The sequence below is a fragment of the Myiozetetes cayanensis genome, unplaced genomic scaffold (genome assembly GCF_022539395.1).
Source record: "Myiozetetes cayanensis isolate MyiCay16 unplaced genomic scaffold, myiCay2020 scf13, whole genome shotgun sequence".
In the NCBI taxonomy this organism is placed as follows: Eukaryota; Metazoa; Chordata; class Aves; order Passeriformes; family Tyrannidae; genus Myiozetetes; species Myiozetetes cayanensis.
The window spans coordinates 22,935,702-22,957,731 of NW_026086937.1; the positions used below are offsets into that span (position 1 = coordinate 22,935,702).

General features: G+C 51.3%; 1 protein-coding gene across 1 annotated transcript; it reads right to left on the reverse strand.

Annotated features, from left to right (window-relative positions):
* Positions 1-1,282: 1,282 nt before the first annotated feature.
* RAP2B (RAP2B, member of RAS oncogene family) lies at positions 1,283-5,674 on the reverse strand. The gene has a single exon (XM_050308758.1). The coding sequence runs from the start codon at positions 5,639-5,641 to the stop codon at positions 5,090-5,092; it is 552 nt and encodes a 183-aa protein (XP_050164715.1). The 5' UTR covers positions 5,642-5,674; the 3' UTR covers positions 1,283-5,089.
* Positions 5,675-22,030: the final 16,356 nt, after the last annotated feature.

The following is a 22,030-nucleotide window of genomic DNA, read 5'->3' on the forward strand; positions in this document are numbered from 1 at the left end:
CCCTAAAACTCTCTCTCTGTCGAGGTCTCCCAAAACAAAGCTATGGCTTCTTGATCAGTCTCCTCTTCACTCAACCCTCCAGAAGACCTCGGACTGCCAAACCAGAATAAAGTCATTACAGAACAGCTGTTTCCAGTATTTTAAGACTTACTCGAACAACTTGCAAGTTCTGGTTAACTGACTTATAATTTTAGAGGGGTTGATGTAGGATCTGAGATTTGTTGGGTAGTGCAGATTGAGGATTCACACACAGGATGTGCTTTATGCACAATGAGTCACCTCTGGCATCGACAGCAGCAAAGCAGCCCCGGAGTGTGCTGGAGCAGTGCTGCCCTGGGGAGATGTGCAACAGCCACAGGGAAACGACAGTGGCTGTTCTGGAGCTTTCTGCACGTCCATCTCTGCTCTGGCCCATCCTTGGTGACCAGCCCAGGTTTCCTTGGGTGTTTCTTCAGCGTGATAATGACTGAGATCACCTGGGCTGAGTTCATCTGTGGCAGTGATGTCAGAGCACACACACACACACACATTGATTCTTGGGAAGCACAGGGAGATTCTCCATTACAAACAAGCCCTTAATCCCTACAAATTAAACCCCAAAATAAACAAAAAACCCCAAACTCAACACACCCAGCCCCAGCAACACACTTCCAGCCCATTTCTCACCACTATAACTCAGTTGAATTTCTTTAGCCATTTGTACTAAAAATCTGCTCTCAGATCCCTCTCCTCTGCAGCTACCCAAGACTGTCAGCCCCAAACATGAAGTTCTAGAAGTTGGGCAGATGTGGATTCCTACAAACACGAGGTTCCAGAGCACTGTGCTGCTGCAGTGGGACAGGAGGGGGGATCTTTGACACACACATTTTGCAAGAGGCTGTAAACACTGCAGGAGCAGGCTGTAAACACTGCAGGAGCAGGCTGTAAGCTGTGAACATCAGCACATGAAACCATCTCCCCTTGGAACAGAGCTCGGACGTGTTTGCTTCCAGAGCAAGGCTGACACCCCAGCAGAACACAGGGAGCGCTGCCCAGGGGGACAGGGGGTCCGTAGGGAAGCTGGTGGGGTTCCCTGCAGTGCAGACCTGGAGTGACAGAGCTTCACCAGCTTCAGCCTGACCTGTGGAGGTGTCTGTGCATTCCAAGGGAGAAGAGCTCATGTGCCACTCTTGCTCATCCAAAATCCTGAAAGAACGTGGAAGTTTGTGCATTTCGTCGTTCCTCGAGGAAATCTGACCCCGAACAACACCTGCACACAATGAGCACCCAAGTGAGGCAGTCATAAAGAGCCAGCTGCCCTTTATTTAAAATGCCCTTTGCAAACAACTTGCTTTACATTCTTTTGAGAGAAGCAGAACCACCAGAATCCCACAGCCACAGAATTCCACATCAGCTCCAGCACCATCAGCATCAACAAAGCCTGAGCGTCAAGTTGAGAGAACCACACTTGTATTGGGACTGAGGCTGAGAACACGGCACGGTTACAATCATGGAGACTGGGATATCAGAGACACACTTTCTTGCAATAGAACAAGCTTGGATTTTTAAAAATACAATCATTATGTACAGCAAAATATGTGGCCACGAGACCAGCCTTAAACCAAGGCGCTGTTCACACAATTTCTGCACTGTCAGGAAATATTTTGGCCGGGAATGTCATTTTTCTTCCAAAACAATTACATATTTGCAATTCTCACTGTGAAAAGAGCAAAATACCACCTCTGTATTGACACGGGTGTAACATATTCCCACAGGGAAAAGGAATAAAAGAGTACCTTTATATTGATACAACATTTCCCTCAAGTGTCGAAGCTAATATAGCTTTCATTACTCAGTCAAGTTAAAGCAGGATGATTTTTTTTTCAGACTTTTCATAGACCAGGTCTACATTTAACAAGCACCAAAACACTTCAGAGTATTTGGAAGATCAGACTGCTGAGCTCTGTATTTTGTACTGTCCTCATCGATCACACAGAACACTGAACACTCAAACCCCTGACCAGACCACGCCATGGCTGCTCCACTGTTAACAAACCCACCTCTTGGGCCAGAACCAGAACGTACCAAGGGAGGGCCCAGCACAAGGCAGAGCTCAGCAGGCTGCCCTCAGATGCTCTGCCAGGCTCAGCAAAGCTGGACTGTGTGTGCTACAAACACCCGTTTTTGCCTTGCTCCTCGATCACCACACAGGCAGTGGGGAGGCAGAGGCACCGGAGAACACGAGGGATCTGCTGCTCCTCGGGGAGGACACAAAAATGCCTGCTGTTATCAACCACAACACGCTGCTGGCTACGCACTGACCCAGAGCAAGGCCCGTTGGGAGCTGGAAACTCTACATTCCCAGGGAATTTAAGGCAAAATTGAACCATGGCAGTAGCTGAGATGTGAATTTATGGCGTTTTTATCTAAAACTTCAGACATGCAGTTTTTAAGCTGCAGACGTGGAGCTTCCTTAGCTTTCAGTGCAGTACTTGGGGTAAAAGAAGCCCCTGTCAATAAGAGTTATTCCCCTGCCCTCCTAACACGGGAGTCCTCTGGCTTCCAATTCATGTTTAGGAATTTCTGGAACGAGGTTTTCAATTTTCACTTAAAAGTGGGGGCTGGATCAATTTTTCTGTTTCAAGCAGGCACAGGCAGCAGTGAGGGACCAGCTCCTCCAGCCCTCTGGGCTGTGATTGTTATCAGTGAGGCTGACACAGCCCCACTGATGGGATCAGAACAGGTCCTCGTGGAGGGACACATGGGAGCTCAGGAGCAGACACGTTTTCAGCATGTAAGTATTCCAAATTTTCAGTAGGTATTCGACATTGCTACAAAAAGTGTCCAATTCTGGCTAAAGCACAAATTACAATATTTATTTCGATCACTGGGATTTCAATGCATAAACTAACACTACACACTGTTCTTCCAGTGCTGAGGCACAAGGTTTTCCTGCTTAAAATGACCAGATTCACAGAGGAATCATGGCAGTCAGTTTTTCGTTAGCCTGATTAAAAACCTCTTTATACATCATTGCTTAACCTTTGTTCTTGTGATGTAAGACAACTTCGTGTCTTCCTGGGATGGGGGCAAAAAAAAAAGGAAACAAAAGAGTCGCAGGTTTTGTGTGCAAACCTTTAAAGAAGGGGCTAAGAGGAACAAAATGGGGGTAAACACGCTCCTTGAATCTTCCAGCTGAGGGGAGGCACAGATCTCCTCCCAGCCCAACCCTCAGCAAACCAGGAAACAAATAAAGATATGATTTATAATTTTAAAGAGTGATAATGCAGTGAAATTAAGAGCTTAAATTTCATAAATAATTGACCTTTAGATTTTCACCCCAATAAACCATGTTGCTTCCAGTAAGGAGCAAGGGGCTGACCCTACAGGGCCTGCTGCATTAAGGGCACGCTGCCTTCCTAAAGCTTCCTCTGAGCACAGCCTTCCTCTCCCAGGCTGGCATCACACTGGGCCAGGGCCTGAGGGCAAGCAAAACACTGCATTAAAAATGACTAAATCTTAGGTAAAACAGCAATCTTCTGGTTTGCATGTTTCTTAAACACTGTCCTTAGCTAAATCAACCCCCCACCTTTCCCTGCCATTGAGATATAAATCAGGATTAACAGCCTGTGAGAAAGTCAGTGTTTCATGTGATACATAACAGCGCACAAAGTTGTTTTCTAAAAAACAGGATTTGTATTAAAATGGATAGACATCTCTTCAATGCATGTCTGCAATTAAAATGGCAGTTGTTAGAATCTTCTTGGTACATCACAACGATAAGATTTCCTTCTTTGCTGGCTGGAGGTACATCCCACGACAAAATCAAAGGGAAAAAGAACAAAAACCAAAAAAAGCCCCCCCCCCTCAAATCCCAAAAGGCTAAATTCGTGTAAATTTGAAGTAAATTAAGCCTGAACTTGCAAGACATGGAAATAACAGTTAAAAGGCTCAGATGGAAATAAGAAATAAATTCCACTAACAATAGGCCCTTTTGTCCTGGCTTGCTCGGTGTGATTACCGCAAGGAAACTGTTAAGTAGTTTTTGGAGTAGTAGATAATGGGATTCTGTGGAGCTTTCACAGGTTGGCACCGGCTGGAACAGCTGAGTTTTGAAGGCACTCTGCAGACACAGGGCTGCTGTTGGCCCTGCATCACTCATAGGAAGTCTTTACACTTGAGAGAGCTAGTCATCAAAATCAGTTATTGCCAACCCAAACCCAAAACCCCTCGGCACAAAAAGCACCACCGTTCCCACCCACCAAAGGAAAAAACAAAACCACAACGAAATCACACACACACACGCACGCCTCAAAAATTGTGCAGATTTGTAACATTTTCACAGCTGATTTAAAAAAAAACACAAACAAACAAACAAAAAACCCAAAACAAATAAAAACCAGGAGAAACCCACCACGCTACCACTCTCCTGCAAACTCCCATCCGATACAGCAGGTAAACAAAATAGAGCACTATTCCAGGGACACCGGCAGCGCTGCCCGGCGCCCCGTGCCTGGCAGCACCGTCCGGGTCACAGTCCCAGTTCCATGTGCAACTCTCGGGGGGACGGCCCCGCTCCGCCCGCTTGCATAGAGACCCGGGGAGGGCGGGCCGGGCCGCGGGGGGGGCTCCGCTCCCCGGGGATATGTCCCCGGATGTCGGCTCCGCTCCCCGGGCTGTCCCGGGATGTGGGCTCCGCTCCCCGGGGTGTCCCGGGATGTCGGCTCCGCTCCCGGGGCTGTCCCGGGATGTCGGCTCCGCTCCCCGGGCTGTCCCGGGATGTGGGCTCCGCTCCCCGGGGATATCCCGGGATGTGGGCTCCGCTCCCCGGGGATATCCCGGGATGTGGGCTCCGCTCCCCGGGGGTGTTGGCTCCGCTCCCCGGGGATATCCCGGGATGTGGCCTCCGCTCCCCGGGGGTGTCCCGGGATGTGGGCTCCGCTCCCCGGGCGGCGGGACCGGCTCCTCCCGCGGCCGCCGCCGGCGCTGACAGGAAATATGCCACGACCAAGACTGGACGAAACGTACATGCCGAGAAAAGCCACATTTCCAAGACGATGAATTTGTTGCCGATGCTTTTGTTCCTGCGGGGCCGGGGCCGCCGCCGCCCTCAGAGGATGGCGCAGGAGGCGCAGCACGGCTCGTCCCCGTTGGGCTGCGCCGCGTAGTTCATCTGCCTGACGATCTCGGCGAAGAGCTCGTCCACCGAGGCTTTGTTTTTGGCCGAGGTCTCCATGAAGGGGCAGCTCCACTCCTCGGCCAGCGCTTTGCCCTCCCCGAAGGAGACCTCGCGCTCGCTCTCCAGGTCCACCTTGTTGCCCACCAGGATCATGGGCACCCGCTCGTACCTCTTGACTCGGATGATCTGGTCCCGCATGGGCTTGATGTCCTGGAAGCTCTGCTGGTTCACCAGGCTGTACACCAGGATGAAGCCCTGCCCGTTCTTGATGTAGAGGTCCCGCATGGAGGCGAACTGCTCGGTGCCGGCCGTGTCCAGGATCTCCAGCACGGACGGGGACGAGTCCACCTCGATCTCCTTGCGGTAGAAGTCCTCGATGGTGGGGTCATACTTCTCGATGAACGAGCCGGTCACGAACTGCACGGTGAGGGCGGACTTGCCCACGCCGCCCGAGCCCAGCACCACCACCTTGTACTCCCGCATGGCTCCCGCCTCCCTCCGCCGCCTCCCGCTCGGGGCCGCCGCGGCGGGCGGGGACGGGGCGGGCGCGGGGAGGGGACGGGGCGGCCCCGCGCCGGGGCGGGCGGGCGGCGGCCGCGCCCCGCGGAGCCGCGCCGGGACAGCCCCGGCACCGGGCAGCGCCGGGGAGGAGGAGGAAGAGGAGGAACGGGAGGAGGAACGGGAGGAAGAGGAGGAACGGGAGGAGGAACAAGAGGAGAAACGGGAGGAGGAGGACGCGGCGCTGCCAACACCGGCCGGCCCCGGCCCCGGCGGGACGGCACTACCGCGGCCCATGGCGGCCCGGCCCGGCCCCATTGGCTGCGGCGCGCGGCCCGCCCCCTCCCATTGGCTGCGGCGCGGCGCCGCCCGCTCCCATTGGCTGCCCGCCGGCGGGCGCAGCTGCACAAGCCCCGCCCCTCCGCGGGCCCCGGTGTCGCCGGCCGGGGGGCACCGGCGGGTGCTTCTCCTGCCCTGCCCTGCCCTGCCCGGGGGGCTCCGGCGGCTGCTTCTCCTGTCCTGCCCTGTCCGGGGGGCTCCGGCCGATCCCTGCCCTGCCCTGCCCTGCACGGGGGGCTCCGGCGGGTGCTTCTCCTGCCCTGCCCTGCCCGGGGGCTCCGGCCGGTTCCTGCCCTGCCCTGCCCTGCACGGGGGGCACCGGCGGGTGCTTCTCCTGCCCTGCGCTGCCCGCGGTCCCTCCGGAGCGGGACGGGCTCCCCCGGCTCTATCGGGGCCGCTCCCGGCCCGCCGGGGTCCGGCGCCCAGCGCGGGCGGAGCGGCGGCCGCGGCTCGCCCTGCCCCGGTGCCCCCGCCCGTCCCCGGCGCTGCCCGGCCCGCCGTGCCCGCCCCGCCCGGCTCTTGGCGGGGGCCGTGCCCGCAGCTCCGGGGGAGCCGCTGCCGGGCCAGGTCCCCCCGCAGCCCCCAGCCCCTGTCCCTGCTCGGGGGGCTCCGGAGGCTGCAGCCGCCCCCCCGCCGGTGGGAAGGGCTCCCCGGGAGCGTGGGCTGCCCCGGGCCGGGAGCCCCTGCCAGCACAGCCCGTTCCCCCGCCCGGGGTCCCGCGCGTGGCTCGGGCTGCGGACGGGGCCGTGGCCGGTGCTGATGCTGTTGGCACTTGGTGACCAGCAGCGTGGCCTGGCAGGGCCCTTTCTCCCAGCGTGCCAGTAGGCAATTTCATACAGACCACGCTGTAATGTTGGTTTAAATTCCAATCTGTTTAATCCCAACTCACTGCTGGATTTTCTGGATTGTGGTGTAGATTGTTTTTTCAGTGACACAATAAAATGACTCTCTATTTTTTTATTCTACACTATGCTGTTAATTGCTGATATTTCTGAAGAAGGGAATGTGTCATGTTCAAAGTAACAAATGATCTTTATGCTGTTGAGTTTTAAGTATGGAATATTATTTCTCAAGTCCCAGTGCTCTACTACATATATTAATTTAATCTCTTGTTACCAGCCAGCTCTAGGTAATTAGTCTGCAGTGCAAGGAGTCTGTGGGAAGTAACTAAAAAAAAAAAAAATCAAGTCTAGTTTTCTTAAAAATGAATTTCCTGTGCATGGCTACAGACCACTGAGGGATCTGCAGGTTGGAAAGGTTGAAAATCCCTGGCTGAGGTTTAGACATTGAAGTTCAATAAATCACCAGAGTATTCAGCACATAATGTTTGGGTTACAAAGCACACGTTATACTGGGTTGTGGTGCCTCATGAATGGTACCGTGGTTTAGATTCTCAGGAATAAATTAATATTGTCCTAAAAAGAACTCTGGTTGTGCAACATGAAGGCATGACAATGCAGCAGGCTCTGGGCAAAATCTAATCATTAGAGCTGGCTGTATTAAGTTGATTTTAAAAATGAACAAACATATTTTAAAAATGATTTCAAGATCATTTGATGCTATCTTAAAAATACCAAACTAAAAATCAGCTGAAAAGCATAGATTTGGTTACTAAGCATTTCACCATAAGATATTTACATGTGTATTTACATAGTTACATTTTGATTTCTCAGCATTGCTGCTGAGAAAATCCCAAGGGAAGTCAGGGCTAAGGATACTGCACAGTCATTTCACTCCTGAGATCAGCAATGTTCCCTGGATATAACAGACATACCTCTCCATTCACTTGGGATTAAATTATTTAGCTGGTTCAAAATCCAATATAAAGCAGTTAAAGTCCAAAGAAAGGCTGTTGTGTCACTCCCTTACTGTCAATATGTGACACTTGTGCTGGCAGTAAGCCTAAAGGTAAGAGGAGAACAATTACTGAGGGAAACGTAGAAGATGAAATAATCTCGGAGGGTGCAAAGAACAGAATTGCACCGTGTGTTTTCTGGCACTGGACAAATCTGGAGACATTTTTCAATGCTTACTCATTTTGCATGTATGAGGGTGAGCACAGTTTCTGGCCCTGCACTGGTTTTTAGTGCAGTGGTGTATGAAGAAGTCCTTATTTTGGATTTGGCAGCAGCATGATTTAGGTTGGTTTGGGGTTCCTCAGGGGGGCTGAGGAAGGAGAAGATGACAAAGATAATCCAGCATCCAACAGTATTTAAATATAATATTTAACTTGTCTGCACCTTGGGTCATTCTTGATAATTCCATATGTGAATACACATCTGCAATGAGACTGCCTAATGTGTGTTCCTCTCAATCCAGGGCATCAGGATTTCTCATTGCAGAGTCAGGATGTGCACATATGGAGTGAAACAAGGTAGGCAGGGTAATTCCAGGGACAGGGTTCATTATAAGTGAAACTGTTCTGTCTGCTCAACCCCCAGACAGTCAGAGAGAAGTGGCAGCACACACTGCAGGTGACTCAGGCCAGAGCTGCTGCTGTGACGGGGCTGTTTGCAGTGGCATGAGCTGGTTCCTGCCCTGATTCAGCCAGTGGAGCATCTCCCTCCTGCCAGCAACTTCCTGAACAGGAGCTGCTGGGTGTGGAGTCATCCCTCTCCTGCCTCTCCTGGGCCTGCTGGGGAGGTAGAGCCCCACTGGGACTTTCCTCTGCCAAAAGATCCTCAAATGCAAAATACCCAAGTTTCATTTTTTCAAAAAATAACCACAGCTGCTGGTGGGTGTAAATAAAGTTATTAAAAAAAAAAAAAAAAAAAAAAAAAGGAGAGAGAGAAAAGGCTGACACATACACAGAAGAAAAAGTTCATTATTTCCGTCAAAAGTCCTGCCAGAGATCTTATCACTATTGCAAAAGTAGCCTGTGCTGCCAGAACTTATCACATATCATCTGTCTTGAATTGGTGTCATAATGCCACTTTATTTTAATTTATAAAGAGCATGTTCAATGGCATGTTTATATCCCACTCGGAGATGTGATGTTTATAGTCAAAATATGCATAGTTGTCAAAGTTCAGGTCTATTTCCGTGTTCTTTATTTGCTGTCAACCCCCTTCTCTTGGCCCCAGGAGCAGTTTACCCGAAAGGTGATGGATTTTAGGTAAGCCCACAGAACAGAGAGAGCACTTATCTGTTATATGTGAGCACTGCTTGTGTGTAGGTGTGGTGAAACAACTTTTGGAACCATGAACGTAATCTTGATAGCACTTGCATGGAAACAGGGCTATTGTATGGTAATGAAACTGGTATAATCAGCCTGGAGTGAAACTGGTGACTAATTCAAAAAGCAAACTTCCTGTCTGCAGCAAAAGCCCTCGTGGAGAAAAAGGCCTGTCCTTCCCTGTCCCCTGGCAGTGTCACACTGCAGTGGAACTGCTGGCAGCAGTGCTCACACACAGCACAGTTCTCTTTGGGCTTTTCTCTCTTCCACTTGGTTAATTTAAAGAGCTTGTCCTGCCAGAATCTCCTGTCAGGGCAGTGAGCAATGAGTGCTTCCCGCCGGGATCCCACCCTGCTCGGGGAGATGGAGAGTCCCAGAGGTGCCACAGAGGCAGGAGGTGGTGTTGCAGGTCACCAAGTGATGGCCTTTTCCTCTGTGTGAGGAATCACTGCAACAATCTGCCCCTGGTCCCAGATGGGTGATGTAAAGCTGTGGTTGTGAGTCTCGGCAGGCATTGAGGTCTGGGGAGCTTTCCCTAACTAATAACAAGAGAAACACCGTCTCACTCTAAAAACTGCGAGTGCACCTCTGGAAGGTGACCTCCCAGATAAAACCAGAGCTGTACTCTAGTCCTTTTCCATTGCCTGTAGTTCCCATGGATGTTGTGGAGCAGCAGATGAATCCAGCAAAGCGGTGGGTCTGTAGCCATTGTGTAGATAGTGTGGAACTGCTGTGAGGAAGGGTCTGTGGATGGGAGAGCAAAGGGAACCAGAGTCCCCTTTGTACCAGAAAAAGAGAAAGGAAAATACTTGTTCCATTTATCAACCAAAAAAGTGTCTTGAACACAATGAAAACATATGAAAGGTTTGGTTCTTAGGGGTGTCTGTATTTTTCTATGGACAGCATGGAATTTCCCCCCAGAATGCCATTCAATCGAAATACCCATAGGCTGAGCAGGTGTCTCCAAGTTTAAAAGATGTCACACAGCAATCCAGGAACAGTCAAAGCTTTAAACCCAAATAAATGTGCAAAATAGGCAGCAAGGACTTTTACCTGCTTTTGGCTTTGTATTGGTGGTAAGAGCTGAGCAAGAGAAAGCTGTCACACAAGCAGATTTGCTCTTTGTCCATGGGCCTGGAGGGCAATGGCAGTGCCAGGTCTGGCAGCCTTGGTGGTGCCCATGGCACATCAGGGAAAGCTGTATCAGAGCCAGAGGTAGAACTTCACTCTTCAGTCAGCTGGGAAGGATCTGTAAGACCAGATTTTGGGAATGATGGCGTTGTTTCAGCTCTGAGACGTGGGCTGTGCTGTACATAGTGCACAGAACAGCTCCTGGTGTACCCAGCAGAGTCCTGCTGCTGCAGCTTGGGCCTCTGAAAGCACTCAGATGTAAATATTGATTGTTCTTTAAGACTGTATTTGAGTATTTTGAAGTCATTTGGGAGTAAACATATCAACAAAGGAGAGAAGGAGTTTTTAAGACCCATGTTAGGCTCAGAATGACTGTCAGTTGTTTGCAGCCTCAATAGCCTTCAAATGCCTGGCAGTCCTTTAGCACAATGCTGTGTTTTCTGATTGCTTTACAGGGGCTGCTGTTGTCTCTGGCTGGTCAAGGCTGGGGGGATCATTGTGGCTGACCACTGATTGTGTCACCAGCCTAAGCACTGTTTCATCTTCCAGGCCTTCAGCTGCAGGGCCAGATTAAGGTGAATGTGGGAGCAAACTGAGTCTTGCAACACCTGGCTCTGCAGATAACCCCACCCAGCCCAGCCAGGGGTCAGCCAGGCACAAACAGCGCTGCTGCCCTGACAGATGAGCTCTGAGGGAGCAGATAAGAGCCAGTGATGCTGATACCACTTGATCTGTGAGCCCTGTTGGGTATTGTCAGCAGGCAGTCAGCAGTGCTGATGTGACCACGAGCCCCTGGAGGATTTGTGGGGAGGCTGGCTGTCCTCATGGCCTGTCAGGACACAGCCTGCTCCCTTGGGGCTGATCCCTGCAGGGAAACCCCCTGCTCTGAGCTCCTGCAGGCCTTTCTGCATGTCACAGTCCACAGCTGCACCAGTGAATATGAAATAATAACGCCCATGCAGTGCAGATGCATTTGTATTTCTGTAGACTTCATTTTGTCATAAACAGTTCCAGCCAGAGGACGTTGCAGTCCATCAGTGTAACGGCCTCTGTTGGTGGCACCAATCTGCTCTAAGTGCCCCAGTAGAACACAGCCCAAACCAGTCCTGTTGTGTGGGAATGTTGTCATGTACCAGAAAAACAGAGTCAAAATCACTTCAAACATGACTTGCTTCTGTTTGTGATCATCACTTCCCAAGGCTGAGGGACCTGCAGCAGGCTCACAGATCCCACAGCTCATCCAGTGCATTGGGACTGACCTGGCTGAATGAAAGCAGAGTCGTGTGGAATCAGGAGCTGATCCACAGTAATCATGGAAAAAACACAAGCTACTTTATTTACAAGAAGCGTTTTCCCCACAGCAGAGCTGAATTCAACTTGTTTGTCCCACTTGCAAAGAGCCAAGAAGACCCCTGGCCCCAGGACCTGTCCCAGAGGATCCTGCTAGTGCTGCTGCTCACTGTGCTCGATGCTCAGGCACAGGTGAACTTTGAGACTCTCTCAGTGTCAATGGGACAGATGTGACATTTTAACACCGTTGGCAAGACAAAATGTCAGGATAGCCAGAGAGTTGCAGTTTTGCTCTTTTCCTTTTGCCTGGTTTCCCTCTGCAGGCTGCTTCCCCTGCCAGCAGATCCATCTTGGGGAATGGTGAACTAAAAGTTAAAACTTGATGTACCATTCCAGATGGCATCCAGGCACAAATGTCTGTCAGAATCCAGTTTATCAAAATCACTGAAAATTCCAATTCTCTTCTCCAGAGTGCTGACAGTAAACTTGATGGCAGTGGCAAATTTTGGGTTTGCACTCTAGTTTTCAAGACATTAATACAAATACAAGCTGCAGCACAAAGCTCTGGTATGTCTTCCAGTTTCATGGCAAACTACTGACACATCAGAAGTTTTTCAACAGGTTATTTATCTTCTAGATGCTTTCCCAGACTGTTTAATGAAGCGCTGGAGTGTTCAGCCGGGTTTGTGGGCACTGAGGTGACTGACTAATGCAAAAAGATATCTGAGAGTCGGGTTTGATTTCAGTGTTAACAAGTGCCTTGGAACCTGTCTTTGTTCAGTAAACAACATATTTCATAGTTTACATCAGATTGAATCCTTCAGCAAATATAAACAAATACATTAATGGAACAAGAAAGTAAACTCCGTGGGACATTCATGGCAGCAGTGACTAAACAATTAAAGAGTCTTTTATTGTTGACTATTCAAACTAAAGCACCCAAATAAAGAATAGTTTGGGGTCTGCACAGCCTGGAGAAGTGTTTGGGATCTTGTGGTTGCTGGGATCTGGAAGGGATGAACCAGTTCTGTGTCATCAACTTAGTCTGCACTGTCATTGCTTAAATAATGATTTTAAAGCTCTGTTTAGTCTTCCTGATGACAGACTCTCAAATAAAAGGACTCTCCTTGTCTAGGAAGGGCTGCTGGGCAACTGGGGAAACAAGGGCTAACAAAAATATTGGTTTCACTCTGGGTGAACTGGAAGCAGAAGTGAGGGTGATCCTCATTCTGCCTGTGCTGCTCTGGGCATTCCCCTCCGGCTGGGGAGAGGCTCCATCCCTGGGGAAGGGGCTGGCTGGGATGAGACTCCATCCCTGGGGAAGGGGCTGTGTTGCTGTTCCCAGCTGGCTGGGACACAGGGAGTGCAGTCCCCTGGGACACAGGGAGTGCAGTCCCCGGTGTGGGATCTGCTGGGACACAGGGAGTGCAGTCCCCTGGGACACAGGGAGTGCAGTCCCCGGTGTGGGATCTGCTGGGACACAGGGAGTGCAGTCCCCGGCGTGTGTGGGATCTGCTCTCCCTGCCAGGCTCTCACCTGTGGCAGTGCCTGGTCTGCAGCTATAAATACCACCCCAAAGGGTGAGTCACACCTGCTGTGTGGGACTGGAAGCCTTTTGTGCCGCTCCAGGGAGTGGAGGGAAGGGGAGAGCCTGTACCAGCTGGGGCATTTTACAAGGTGTGGTGCTGACTCAGGGTTACTCTTTTCCTGACCAATAAACAGAATTAACCGGTAAGCACCACAACAAAACCCTGTGATTTAAACTGTACTGAGTGTCCCTCTGCCATCCCAGGGACATCAGTGAGCTCCAAACCCAGCATCTGTCCAGGGCAGGGTGCAGCTGGGAGCTGCAGGGGTTGGGACCAGCACAGCTGTGCAGCTCCCTGAGCAGCCAGGGACACCGGGAGGGTGTCTCAGCACACTGAGTGTGTCCCGTGGCTTTGGGCAGCACCAACTGTGAAAAAGGAGTAAAAGTCACCTGAAACACAAAAACCCCAATAAATAATGCTGTTTCCTCTGTATTGTAGCTGTACCACGAGTCTGCAAACAGACAGCCTGTGTTCTTACTACAGTTACTTCACTTCTAAAATAACATATTGGTAGCAAAAGTACAATTTCAAAGTAAAGTTTAGTGTAGATAAAGACCAAACCACCACTCCTACTCCTACTTACCGTATGGAAAAGCCACTGACTGTTACAGCTCTGCCAATAACTGAGCTCACAGCACAATGAAACTCTGTAAATAGTATTTAAGCGTTGACAGTATTTAAACATTTAACTCACCCAGCCTGGTGTAAGTGTACTTTCTCAGCATTAGGAAATCTATTGCTTAATTAATGTTTTATGGCAGTTTGCATATGTAAAGCACTATATATGAATGCTGAGTATGATTCAGTTGTCAGTATCTGAACACGAATTACATTTCACACAGGTTTGGGAGAAGAAATTCCATAACATTAGACAAAATGGCTTATGCATTCCCAGTAATTTTACATAAAATCTATTCATAGTGCCCATTGACTGGAAACAATATATGGGATTCTTTTAGTTGAACTACTTAATTCAGCAGAGAACCACTGCTGCTTCATAGTTCACAGATGAGAATTTAAGGGAGCAGCTGAGGCATCCACTTGAACTGGATTAATGACAAAGGAACATTTCAGAGGACAGAGGGGACACTGTCCCCTGTGCCTGCAGCACAATCCCAGAGTGCAAGTGACCACTTGGAGCTGAGCACCAGAGCCAGGGTTGGGTCTGCCCCAGAGCTGATCCTGTCCTGGGACCTGATCCTGTCCTGGGAGCTGATCCTGTCCTGGGACCTGATCCTGTCCTGGGAACTGATCCTGCCCCAGAGCTGATCCTGTCCCAGAACTAATCCTGTCCCAGAGCTGATCCTACCCCAAGCCAGCCCCACTGCACGTGGAACAGAGGCACGAGGAGGTCTGGGATACATCCAGGCCTGAGTGGTCCTGCCATATCCAAGCTGTCACAGTAATTTTTTATGACATTCCATCAAAGTGAGACAATGCTCGTAGCTTCTGCGTTTGTTCTTCTTTCCCATTTCTCGAAATATCAGAGTTCTTGGGGCCCAACACTGGAGGGCCATTGTGGAGCAGAGCCTTAGCACAGCAATTACCAGTGAAAAATGGTGATTGTGTTGAAATAATTGCCCAATAGTGTCTATAACTGATTCATGAAGAAATTTCTAACAGCAGAAAATTTCTTTCTGCTGTTATTTGATGAAGTAGTGTTAACAGTCACTCAAATAATGCAACACTTTAATAAATTGCCTTTTTTTCTCTGTGCTGAGTATCTCACAACTCCGTGGTGATGCTCTGAGTGTTTGCCACCAGAAGGTGCCAGTTTGAGCTCGAGGAGGAAATGACTGCAATACACAGAGAAACAGAATGGGCTCTCCTTGTCCATTGTTTTGGACAACATCCATGAGATCTGACTAAGAGAGATGTAAAACCAGTCCCAAGGGCTCCTGGTACTTGTTGTTTCCTGAAGAATAGGAAGAGAGTGCTGGTGTTTTCTCTTTTCCTCCCTGTTTTCGGTGTCCCTGGGGCAGACCTGCTGCAGATCTCCAAGCTCTTCTGCTGTCACAGGAACAATTAAGTTCAAGGAAGTTACATGTATGTATATAAAAATATGTATTGGAGTATTATAAATTTACATACACAAATACAGAATAGAGATTCAAATATATACATTTGTTTATTATTTATTTACTATAATATATTGTTTATTCCTATACGTAATACATATTATAGATAATTCTCTATTTAATAGAGTACATGTATTCCATATTAAAAATGCATCAAAATTCCGTATTCTCTCTGTCTTGTGCTGTTCTGTTCCTGGGACTGACAGGAATCATTCCCCACTCCTCCCCGTTTCCTCAGGATTCTGTGGCCTGAGCCCACGGCTGAGCCGGCTGCCTCCTCCCACCAATCCTCTTCTGCTTTCTTTCTTAGGTTTTCTGTTCCCGATAAAATTGGTATTCTGGTTTCCTGCTCTTCCTAAATGACTTGCAGAAGGCAGTGACAGGTTGCAATTTTCAATCCACTTGGCTGTTTTTTGTGAGTAATCCTGTTTGACAGGCTGCCCTGCCCGCCCTCCCTGCCAGCAGGCAGGGCTGCAGCTCCTGGAGGGGCAGGGGGATTGCTCTGCTGGGGACACAAATGACAGAGGGGGAGATTTCCAGCTACTGCAGCCAGAACAGAAACAGCAGAAGTGGTGTCTGAAATCCAGCTGAAAAGCAGTTTGACTTGTTAGATACCACGAATATCTATTAATTAATGCTTGGACTGACATTTCAATATTGTATTCGAATAACTCGCTCTGTACAGAGTTGTAATTTTATTCATACAGTTTTTAACAATGATCTATTAGATATTGTGGATCTTTTTTTTGTTAATGCCTATGTTAATGCTTCCCAGTAGCATAAAACACGCAATCTAATCAGTTTTAATTGTGCTCCTTCCTGGAGGGAACAAAAGGCTGAGCTGAGCTGAGTGGTGCAGAGCTGAGGGCACAGCACCTGGCCCGGGGCTTGGGCCACCCTCCTGCAGCTGCACCTGCCCAGCACTGCTCAGGAGCACAGTGGGGCTGTCTGTGCAAGTGTGTCCTCCTCAGGCTCACAGAAATGCCTTTGAGGGCTTTGTCAATGGGGCACAGTGGAGACAAGCCGGGAGAGAGGGCAGGGAAGGGGCAGGAGGCAGGTGGGATGCTCAGCCCCTTGCTGGAGCTGCTGCTGCCTTGTGCCCGGTGCCACCACGTGCCAGAAGCAGTCACGGGGTCCAGGACAGGGAAGCCTTCCCCGTCATTAAAGGGACACCAGGATGTTGCTGGGCTGGTGCAGGCCTGGGCTCCCCAGGTGCTCCCTGAGGGCTGTGGGTCTGACAGAGGTCTCTGCATCCCTGCTGGGGCTGTAGGTGGCTGCAGCACAGGGCCCAGCACGCTGGTGTGTCAGTGGTGTACATGTGAGCACACAGTCACTGGAGAGAAAAGGTGCCTCCCAAAGCAGCCTGCCTGTGTGGAGCATGACTGCACACGTGCTCAGGGAGATGTGTTAGCTATCATGTTAGTCAGCAGCCAGCCTTCCAATCGCAAGCAGGCAGCCGTGGAGGATGGCAAAGGAACTACAGCCACCCACCACACATCCCCCGTGCTAGGAGAGCTGAGGGGTGCATGCAAACACAGTCACACACTGCTCTGCACTGGAAGGGACCCAAAGCTCATCTGTTTCCAACCCCCTGCCATGGGCAGGGACACCTTCCACCAGCCCAGGTCACTCCAAGCCCCGTCCAGCCTGGCCTTGGACACTCCCAGGGATCCAGGGGCAGCCACAGCTTCTCTGGGCACCCTGTGCCAGGGCCTGCCCACCCTCCCAGCCAGGAATTTCTCCCTTATGCATCTTTGGTGGGACAGTCCAAGCTCACCCTGCCTGTGCCCTGAGCTGGAGGATACACCCAAAGCAGCAGCCAAATATTTGCCTTAGAGGTGTTGCAGCAAACACCCCTCTGTCAGCAGGGCAGGCACGGCCCCCTGGCCATTCCCCTTGTTCACTGGAGATGGGTCAGATCTAGCCAGGGGCAAGGTAAAGATGAGTCTGTGGGTGCTCAGCTCTGCAGATATGGATTTGCTCCTGGATCCACCTCTTTTACAGGCTCAGGGAAGATGCTGATGTGAGAAGCCAGATCACCAGGGGCCCTCACTGCTCACTGATGGCGGGAAAGAACCAGCTTTGGGCAGGTGATGCTCCAGCTCAGTGAGTGCCACCTCTGCTGAACTGATCTCTGGGGGTGCCAGGGCCCACAGGATGAACCCACATATTTGTTGGAATTCCTTCCATAATGGTATCTCTCGGATCTTCGTTCGCGAAGCCTAGCCATGATGATTCACGTCCCTGGCACTTCTCCCCTGCCAGCCCAGGCTGTGGCCAGGGAGGGGATGTGCCATGGGCTGCCCCTGCCCCGGGATGCTCCGGGCCAGGACCCTCAGCTGGGCACAAGGACGTTCACAGAATGTGGGGCAGGGCTGGGAGCCAGGGAGCTGCAGCAGCCCCATCCCCTGTGGCAGCAAGATAACAGCACCCAGCAGAGTGCTTGGTAGGGCTGGGGCTTTGCTCTTGAACTTTGCTGCCTGGATTAAGCCCTTGCCCTTCCAGGGGCACTGCCAAGAACCTACCAGTTCATTGCCTCGTTGTGCCAACGCCCTTTCTGAGCCAGAGGAGTTCAGTCCTTCCCCTGTCAGCGTTTTTGACAGGAGTTTTGGAGAGGCTGGGGTGAATGGGATGGACACTGGAACAGCAGCTGACAGCTCTAGGCTGGCTGAACCATCCACTGCGTGTGGCTGAGCTCTTGTGTCCCTCCATGTTGAAGCAGTCTGGGAAAATTACATTATTTTGCTTCTTATTGATTAGGACAAAAGATTTTTACTTACCCTGAGCTATGGAGAATACATAAACCTGGTTATTTTGAGAAGCTAATGGGATTTTTCAAATTGTAACAGATCCGTCCATTGCTGTGATGTTTAAGGACAATTTGCCTCACCCACAGTTGTCCAAGTAATCAAGGAGCACAGCACATGTACTTGGAGATGTTTATTATTCTGGAGGAGAGAGGGAAATAAAAAAATAACCTCCTGTTGTCTTTTAATTGCTCATTTCCTGCTCGAGACAGCAGATGCCATTTGGCTGCTCTGGGAGAGATAAATGGATGGGCCAGGTTCTGTGCTCCACCGAGGAGCCAGAGCTTTGTTCATTAGTGCAGAACCAAACGGAAAAATAACCATTAGGAAAACAAGCCAGAGGTACTTCTTAAGCAAGGAATAAATGCAGATTATTTCCTCCAAATGCATAAAGGCTCCAGAGCCACCTAATGTGGCACTAATTGATTCCATTCCTACATTCTGCTGCTGAGCAGACGAGTTTATTCCTGTGCTTCAAAGCAGAGGCTTGGGAGCAAAGCAGATAAAAACTCTGCCCTTTCCCTTAGGTGCAGCTGTGGTTTAACAGCAGCGTGGTGCTGCTCTGCCCCAGCACTTCTGACTTTGTGTATGGGACTCCACAAACCAGCTACTGCTCCTCATTCAGAACTGGAAGTTGGGGAATCAAAAATTAATGTCTGGTTTTAAGCAACATTCAACACCCTGAACTAAAGAGCTTAACCTGTTTGGTTTAACAGGAAGATCATGACAGTAATTGGATTACAGCTTACAAACACCTCTAAGGACAACATGAATGGTGTCAGGTCTCTCGGGGCTGGCAGGCAGGTGTGATTTAAGACCCAGTGACTGCAGGCTGGAGCTCCATAGTGGCAGAGGGGGCAAGTGTGACCAGCCAAGATAAACTATCATGGAACAGTTTCCTGAAAACTGGAAGGAGCCTCCTGCCCCTTGTGGGTTTGTAAATCCAGAGCTTTTTCCTGCAGGAGCTGCTGCAGGTAGGCAGGAACACACTGAGCAGTGCTGCAGTTTATGATATGGAGAAGGTCAGACTGAAAATTTCAGTGATTTCTTCTGGGTTTGGATCCCTTGAATGTAGACTGGCAGTCTACAGTGAGTAGGGCCTGTGAAATGCAAACCAGGATACCTGGGGTAGCACAGGAAAAGCACTAAACCAAGCAATTAATGAAGTTAGAGAAGGCAGTGTTGGGTGCCCTTTACTGCAGAGATGAGCACTGAACAACCCACACCCTGCCTGGTGGGGGGCTTGGAGCAGCCTTGTTCCATCCTGTGCACGGTGGGATGAATCACATCCTTGGCCAGGAGGTGAGTTACCATCACCACGGAGAAAATGTGCGTTTGAATCAGCAACAAATCCTCGAGGTCCTGAGCAATCGGCTGGAAAGACACTGAAACCTGAGGAATAACCAAATCCCAGACTGGTTTGTGTTGGAAAGGACCTTAAGGCTAATCTCATTCCACCTCCTGCTGATGAGCAGGGACACCTTCCACTAGACCAGGTGGCTCCAAGCCCAAAGGGTGGGGCAGCCACAGCCTCTCTGGCCAGCCTGTGCCAGGGCCTCCCCACCCTCCCAGCCAAGAATTCCTTCCCAATATCCCATCTAACCCTGCCCTCTGGCAGTGGGAAGCCATTCCCTGTGTCCTGTCACTGCAGGCCCTTGCCCAAAGTCCCTGTGCAGTTCTCCTGGAGTCTCTTTAGACACTGGAAGGGGCTCTGAGGTCTCCCTGGAACCTCCTTTACTCCCGGTACCTGTCCCCGGGGTGGGCTCAGGCAGGGCAGGGTCACGCTCTGCCCGGACCCATTGCACTGTCCCAGCCACCCTAATGGGATTGTCCACCCTGTCCCAGTCCCGCTGCTCAAGGGGCCCCCACGAGCATCCCCCAGGCGTGCAGTTCCTCCCCCTGCTCCCCCATCTCCGCCGTTTCCTTCCATTCATTCCGGCCGGGAAGGAATTCCAGACGCCGCGGGCGCCCCCTGGTGCTGCCGGGCCGGGCACGGACCGGGGCGGTGCCGGGGCCACGCGTGTTTTGGGGGATGAATGCTCGGCCACAGTGACTCCCTGTTCCCCCGGGCCACCTCCGCGCCACCCACGGGAATCTGTCCCCGGGGTGGGAGCAGCCGAAAGGCCGAAAGTTTGGAGTTCCCTCCCAGTCCCACTGCCGATGGCATTGAACCCCTTCGCGCTGAGAATTTCACCATAAACGGCAGGACGATGGCCAGGCAAGAGCGCTTTTTGGTTCTGTTCTGCCCTTGGATGCTGCCGTGAGCCCTATCCCTGCAGCAGTCCCTGGTCCCGGGGTTGGGGGTGACACTCTGGGGACATTGCCAGTGATGGAGCCACAGCCTGGCACAGGCTGGCCAGAGAAGCTGTGGCTGCCCCATCCCGGGCTGGGTGGGGCTGTGAGGAGCTGCTGGCCCCCTGTGCAGGACCCTGCTGGGCCCCAGCCCCCGTGAGGGGTCACTGGCTGCCCGTGCCCAGGCTGTGCCATCAGCAGTTAGGGTGCTGGGTGACCCTGATCCCGTTTCTCCAGCGCGGTGCAGGCGTGTGCAGCTCCGGCAGCCCGGCCTCGCCGTGGCGCTTGGCCAGCCCTTACTCACCACATGTACAAGGCTTTTATATTTAGCCAGTGCAGAGACAATATCTCCAACTTAAAAATAGGTAGGAACGAGCCTGCAGCTCTCTCTAATAGCGCTGGAGTGCTCCGGAGGGGTCGTGGCGGGGTCAGCTGTGGTGCAGGGCAGCGTTAGTGCAGAGCCATCACCAGGGACCAGAGCCACCAAGGAGGCCAAGCCACCTCTGCCCTGGCACACCTGGCTTGGTGCTGAGCCCTCCTGGGTGCTGAGGCTGCGGCTCTGCCCAGGGCTGGCCCCAAGGGGCTCTGCTGGCAGAGTAAGGCCACGGTGCCACCCGGCACCCTGCGGGAGCTGTGCCGAGCAGTCACCATGGAGATGCCGGCGGCTCCGGGTCCATCCTCCGGGGGAACTGCAGAGGAAGAGAGAGGCTGCTTTGCAGCAAAATTATTAGCAATCATTTTTAATTTTTATTTAAGTTGTTATTTTCAGTCATCCCCTCCTTGTTCTTCATAGATATTGGTGGATGTCTGACCAGTGCTGGGCTGACATGGGTCTGTTGGAACCACCTGCTCTGCCTGGACATGGGATATCTGACTTCCATGACTCTGAGGGGTACGAGAGTGCAAGTGGCACCTGGAAAATACCTGTTGTTCCCACAAATCCCTCACTGCAAAGGGACAGGTCAGCTTTAGAAGGCACAGCCTGTCAGAAGCTGCAGGCCCAGCTGATGCCAAGGGCCTGTGTGTGTTGGGCAGAGGCAGCAGGCACTCACAGTACCTGAGACACTGGGATCCAGTGGAGGCACCACCATTCCTACAGGCAGGAAACCCCCTCTGTGCTAAACGATGCTTTGTAGTGTACCTGTAAATTGACCTGTAGTGTATTTGTAAATACACTGTGATACATTATTTAGGAGCTCACATCATTAGACCATCATTCTTTTAGTGGGATCAGGAAATTGTTAAGCTCAGGAGGAGCAATACATCATCTTTCCAAAAATAAAGCTCCTCATGATTTTAGTGTGACTTCTTGTTCCTGACACATGTGAACAGCCCGTGATGGCAGAGCCTCTCCCATACCCAAGCGGGGATCTCAGAGGCTGTGCCATTTACCTGCTCCATCCCAAAGGATTCACATCGGATTGCTGTTTGCTGAGCGCTGCTGGAGCTCTAATTTACATTTCCCAAATATCACGACTCCTTTCTCAGCCCCGTTCCGCCCACCTGGTTTTGCTCAGCCCTGAGCTGTGGTGCTCAGCCTGCCGTGTGTGGTGCAGGTTCTGTGCTCACCGTGCCAGGAACACACAAGTGCATTTACTGGTGTCCCTCGTGGTTTCTCAGACACACCTTTCATGTCCCTTCCCCTCTGTCAGGTTGTGTTATCCCCAACTTTC

Excerpts from the sequence above, each read along its gene's own strand:
- RAP2B (XM_050308758.1), bottom strand. The coding sequence starts at position 5,641 with ATGCGGGAGTACAAGGTGGTGGTGCTGGGCTCGGGCGGCGTGGGCAAG.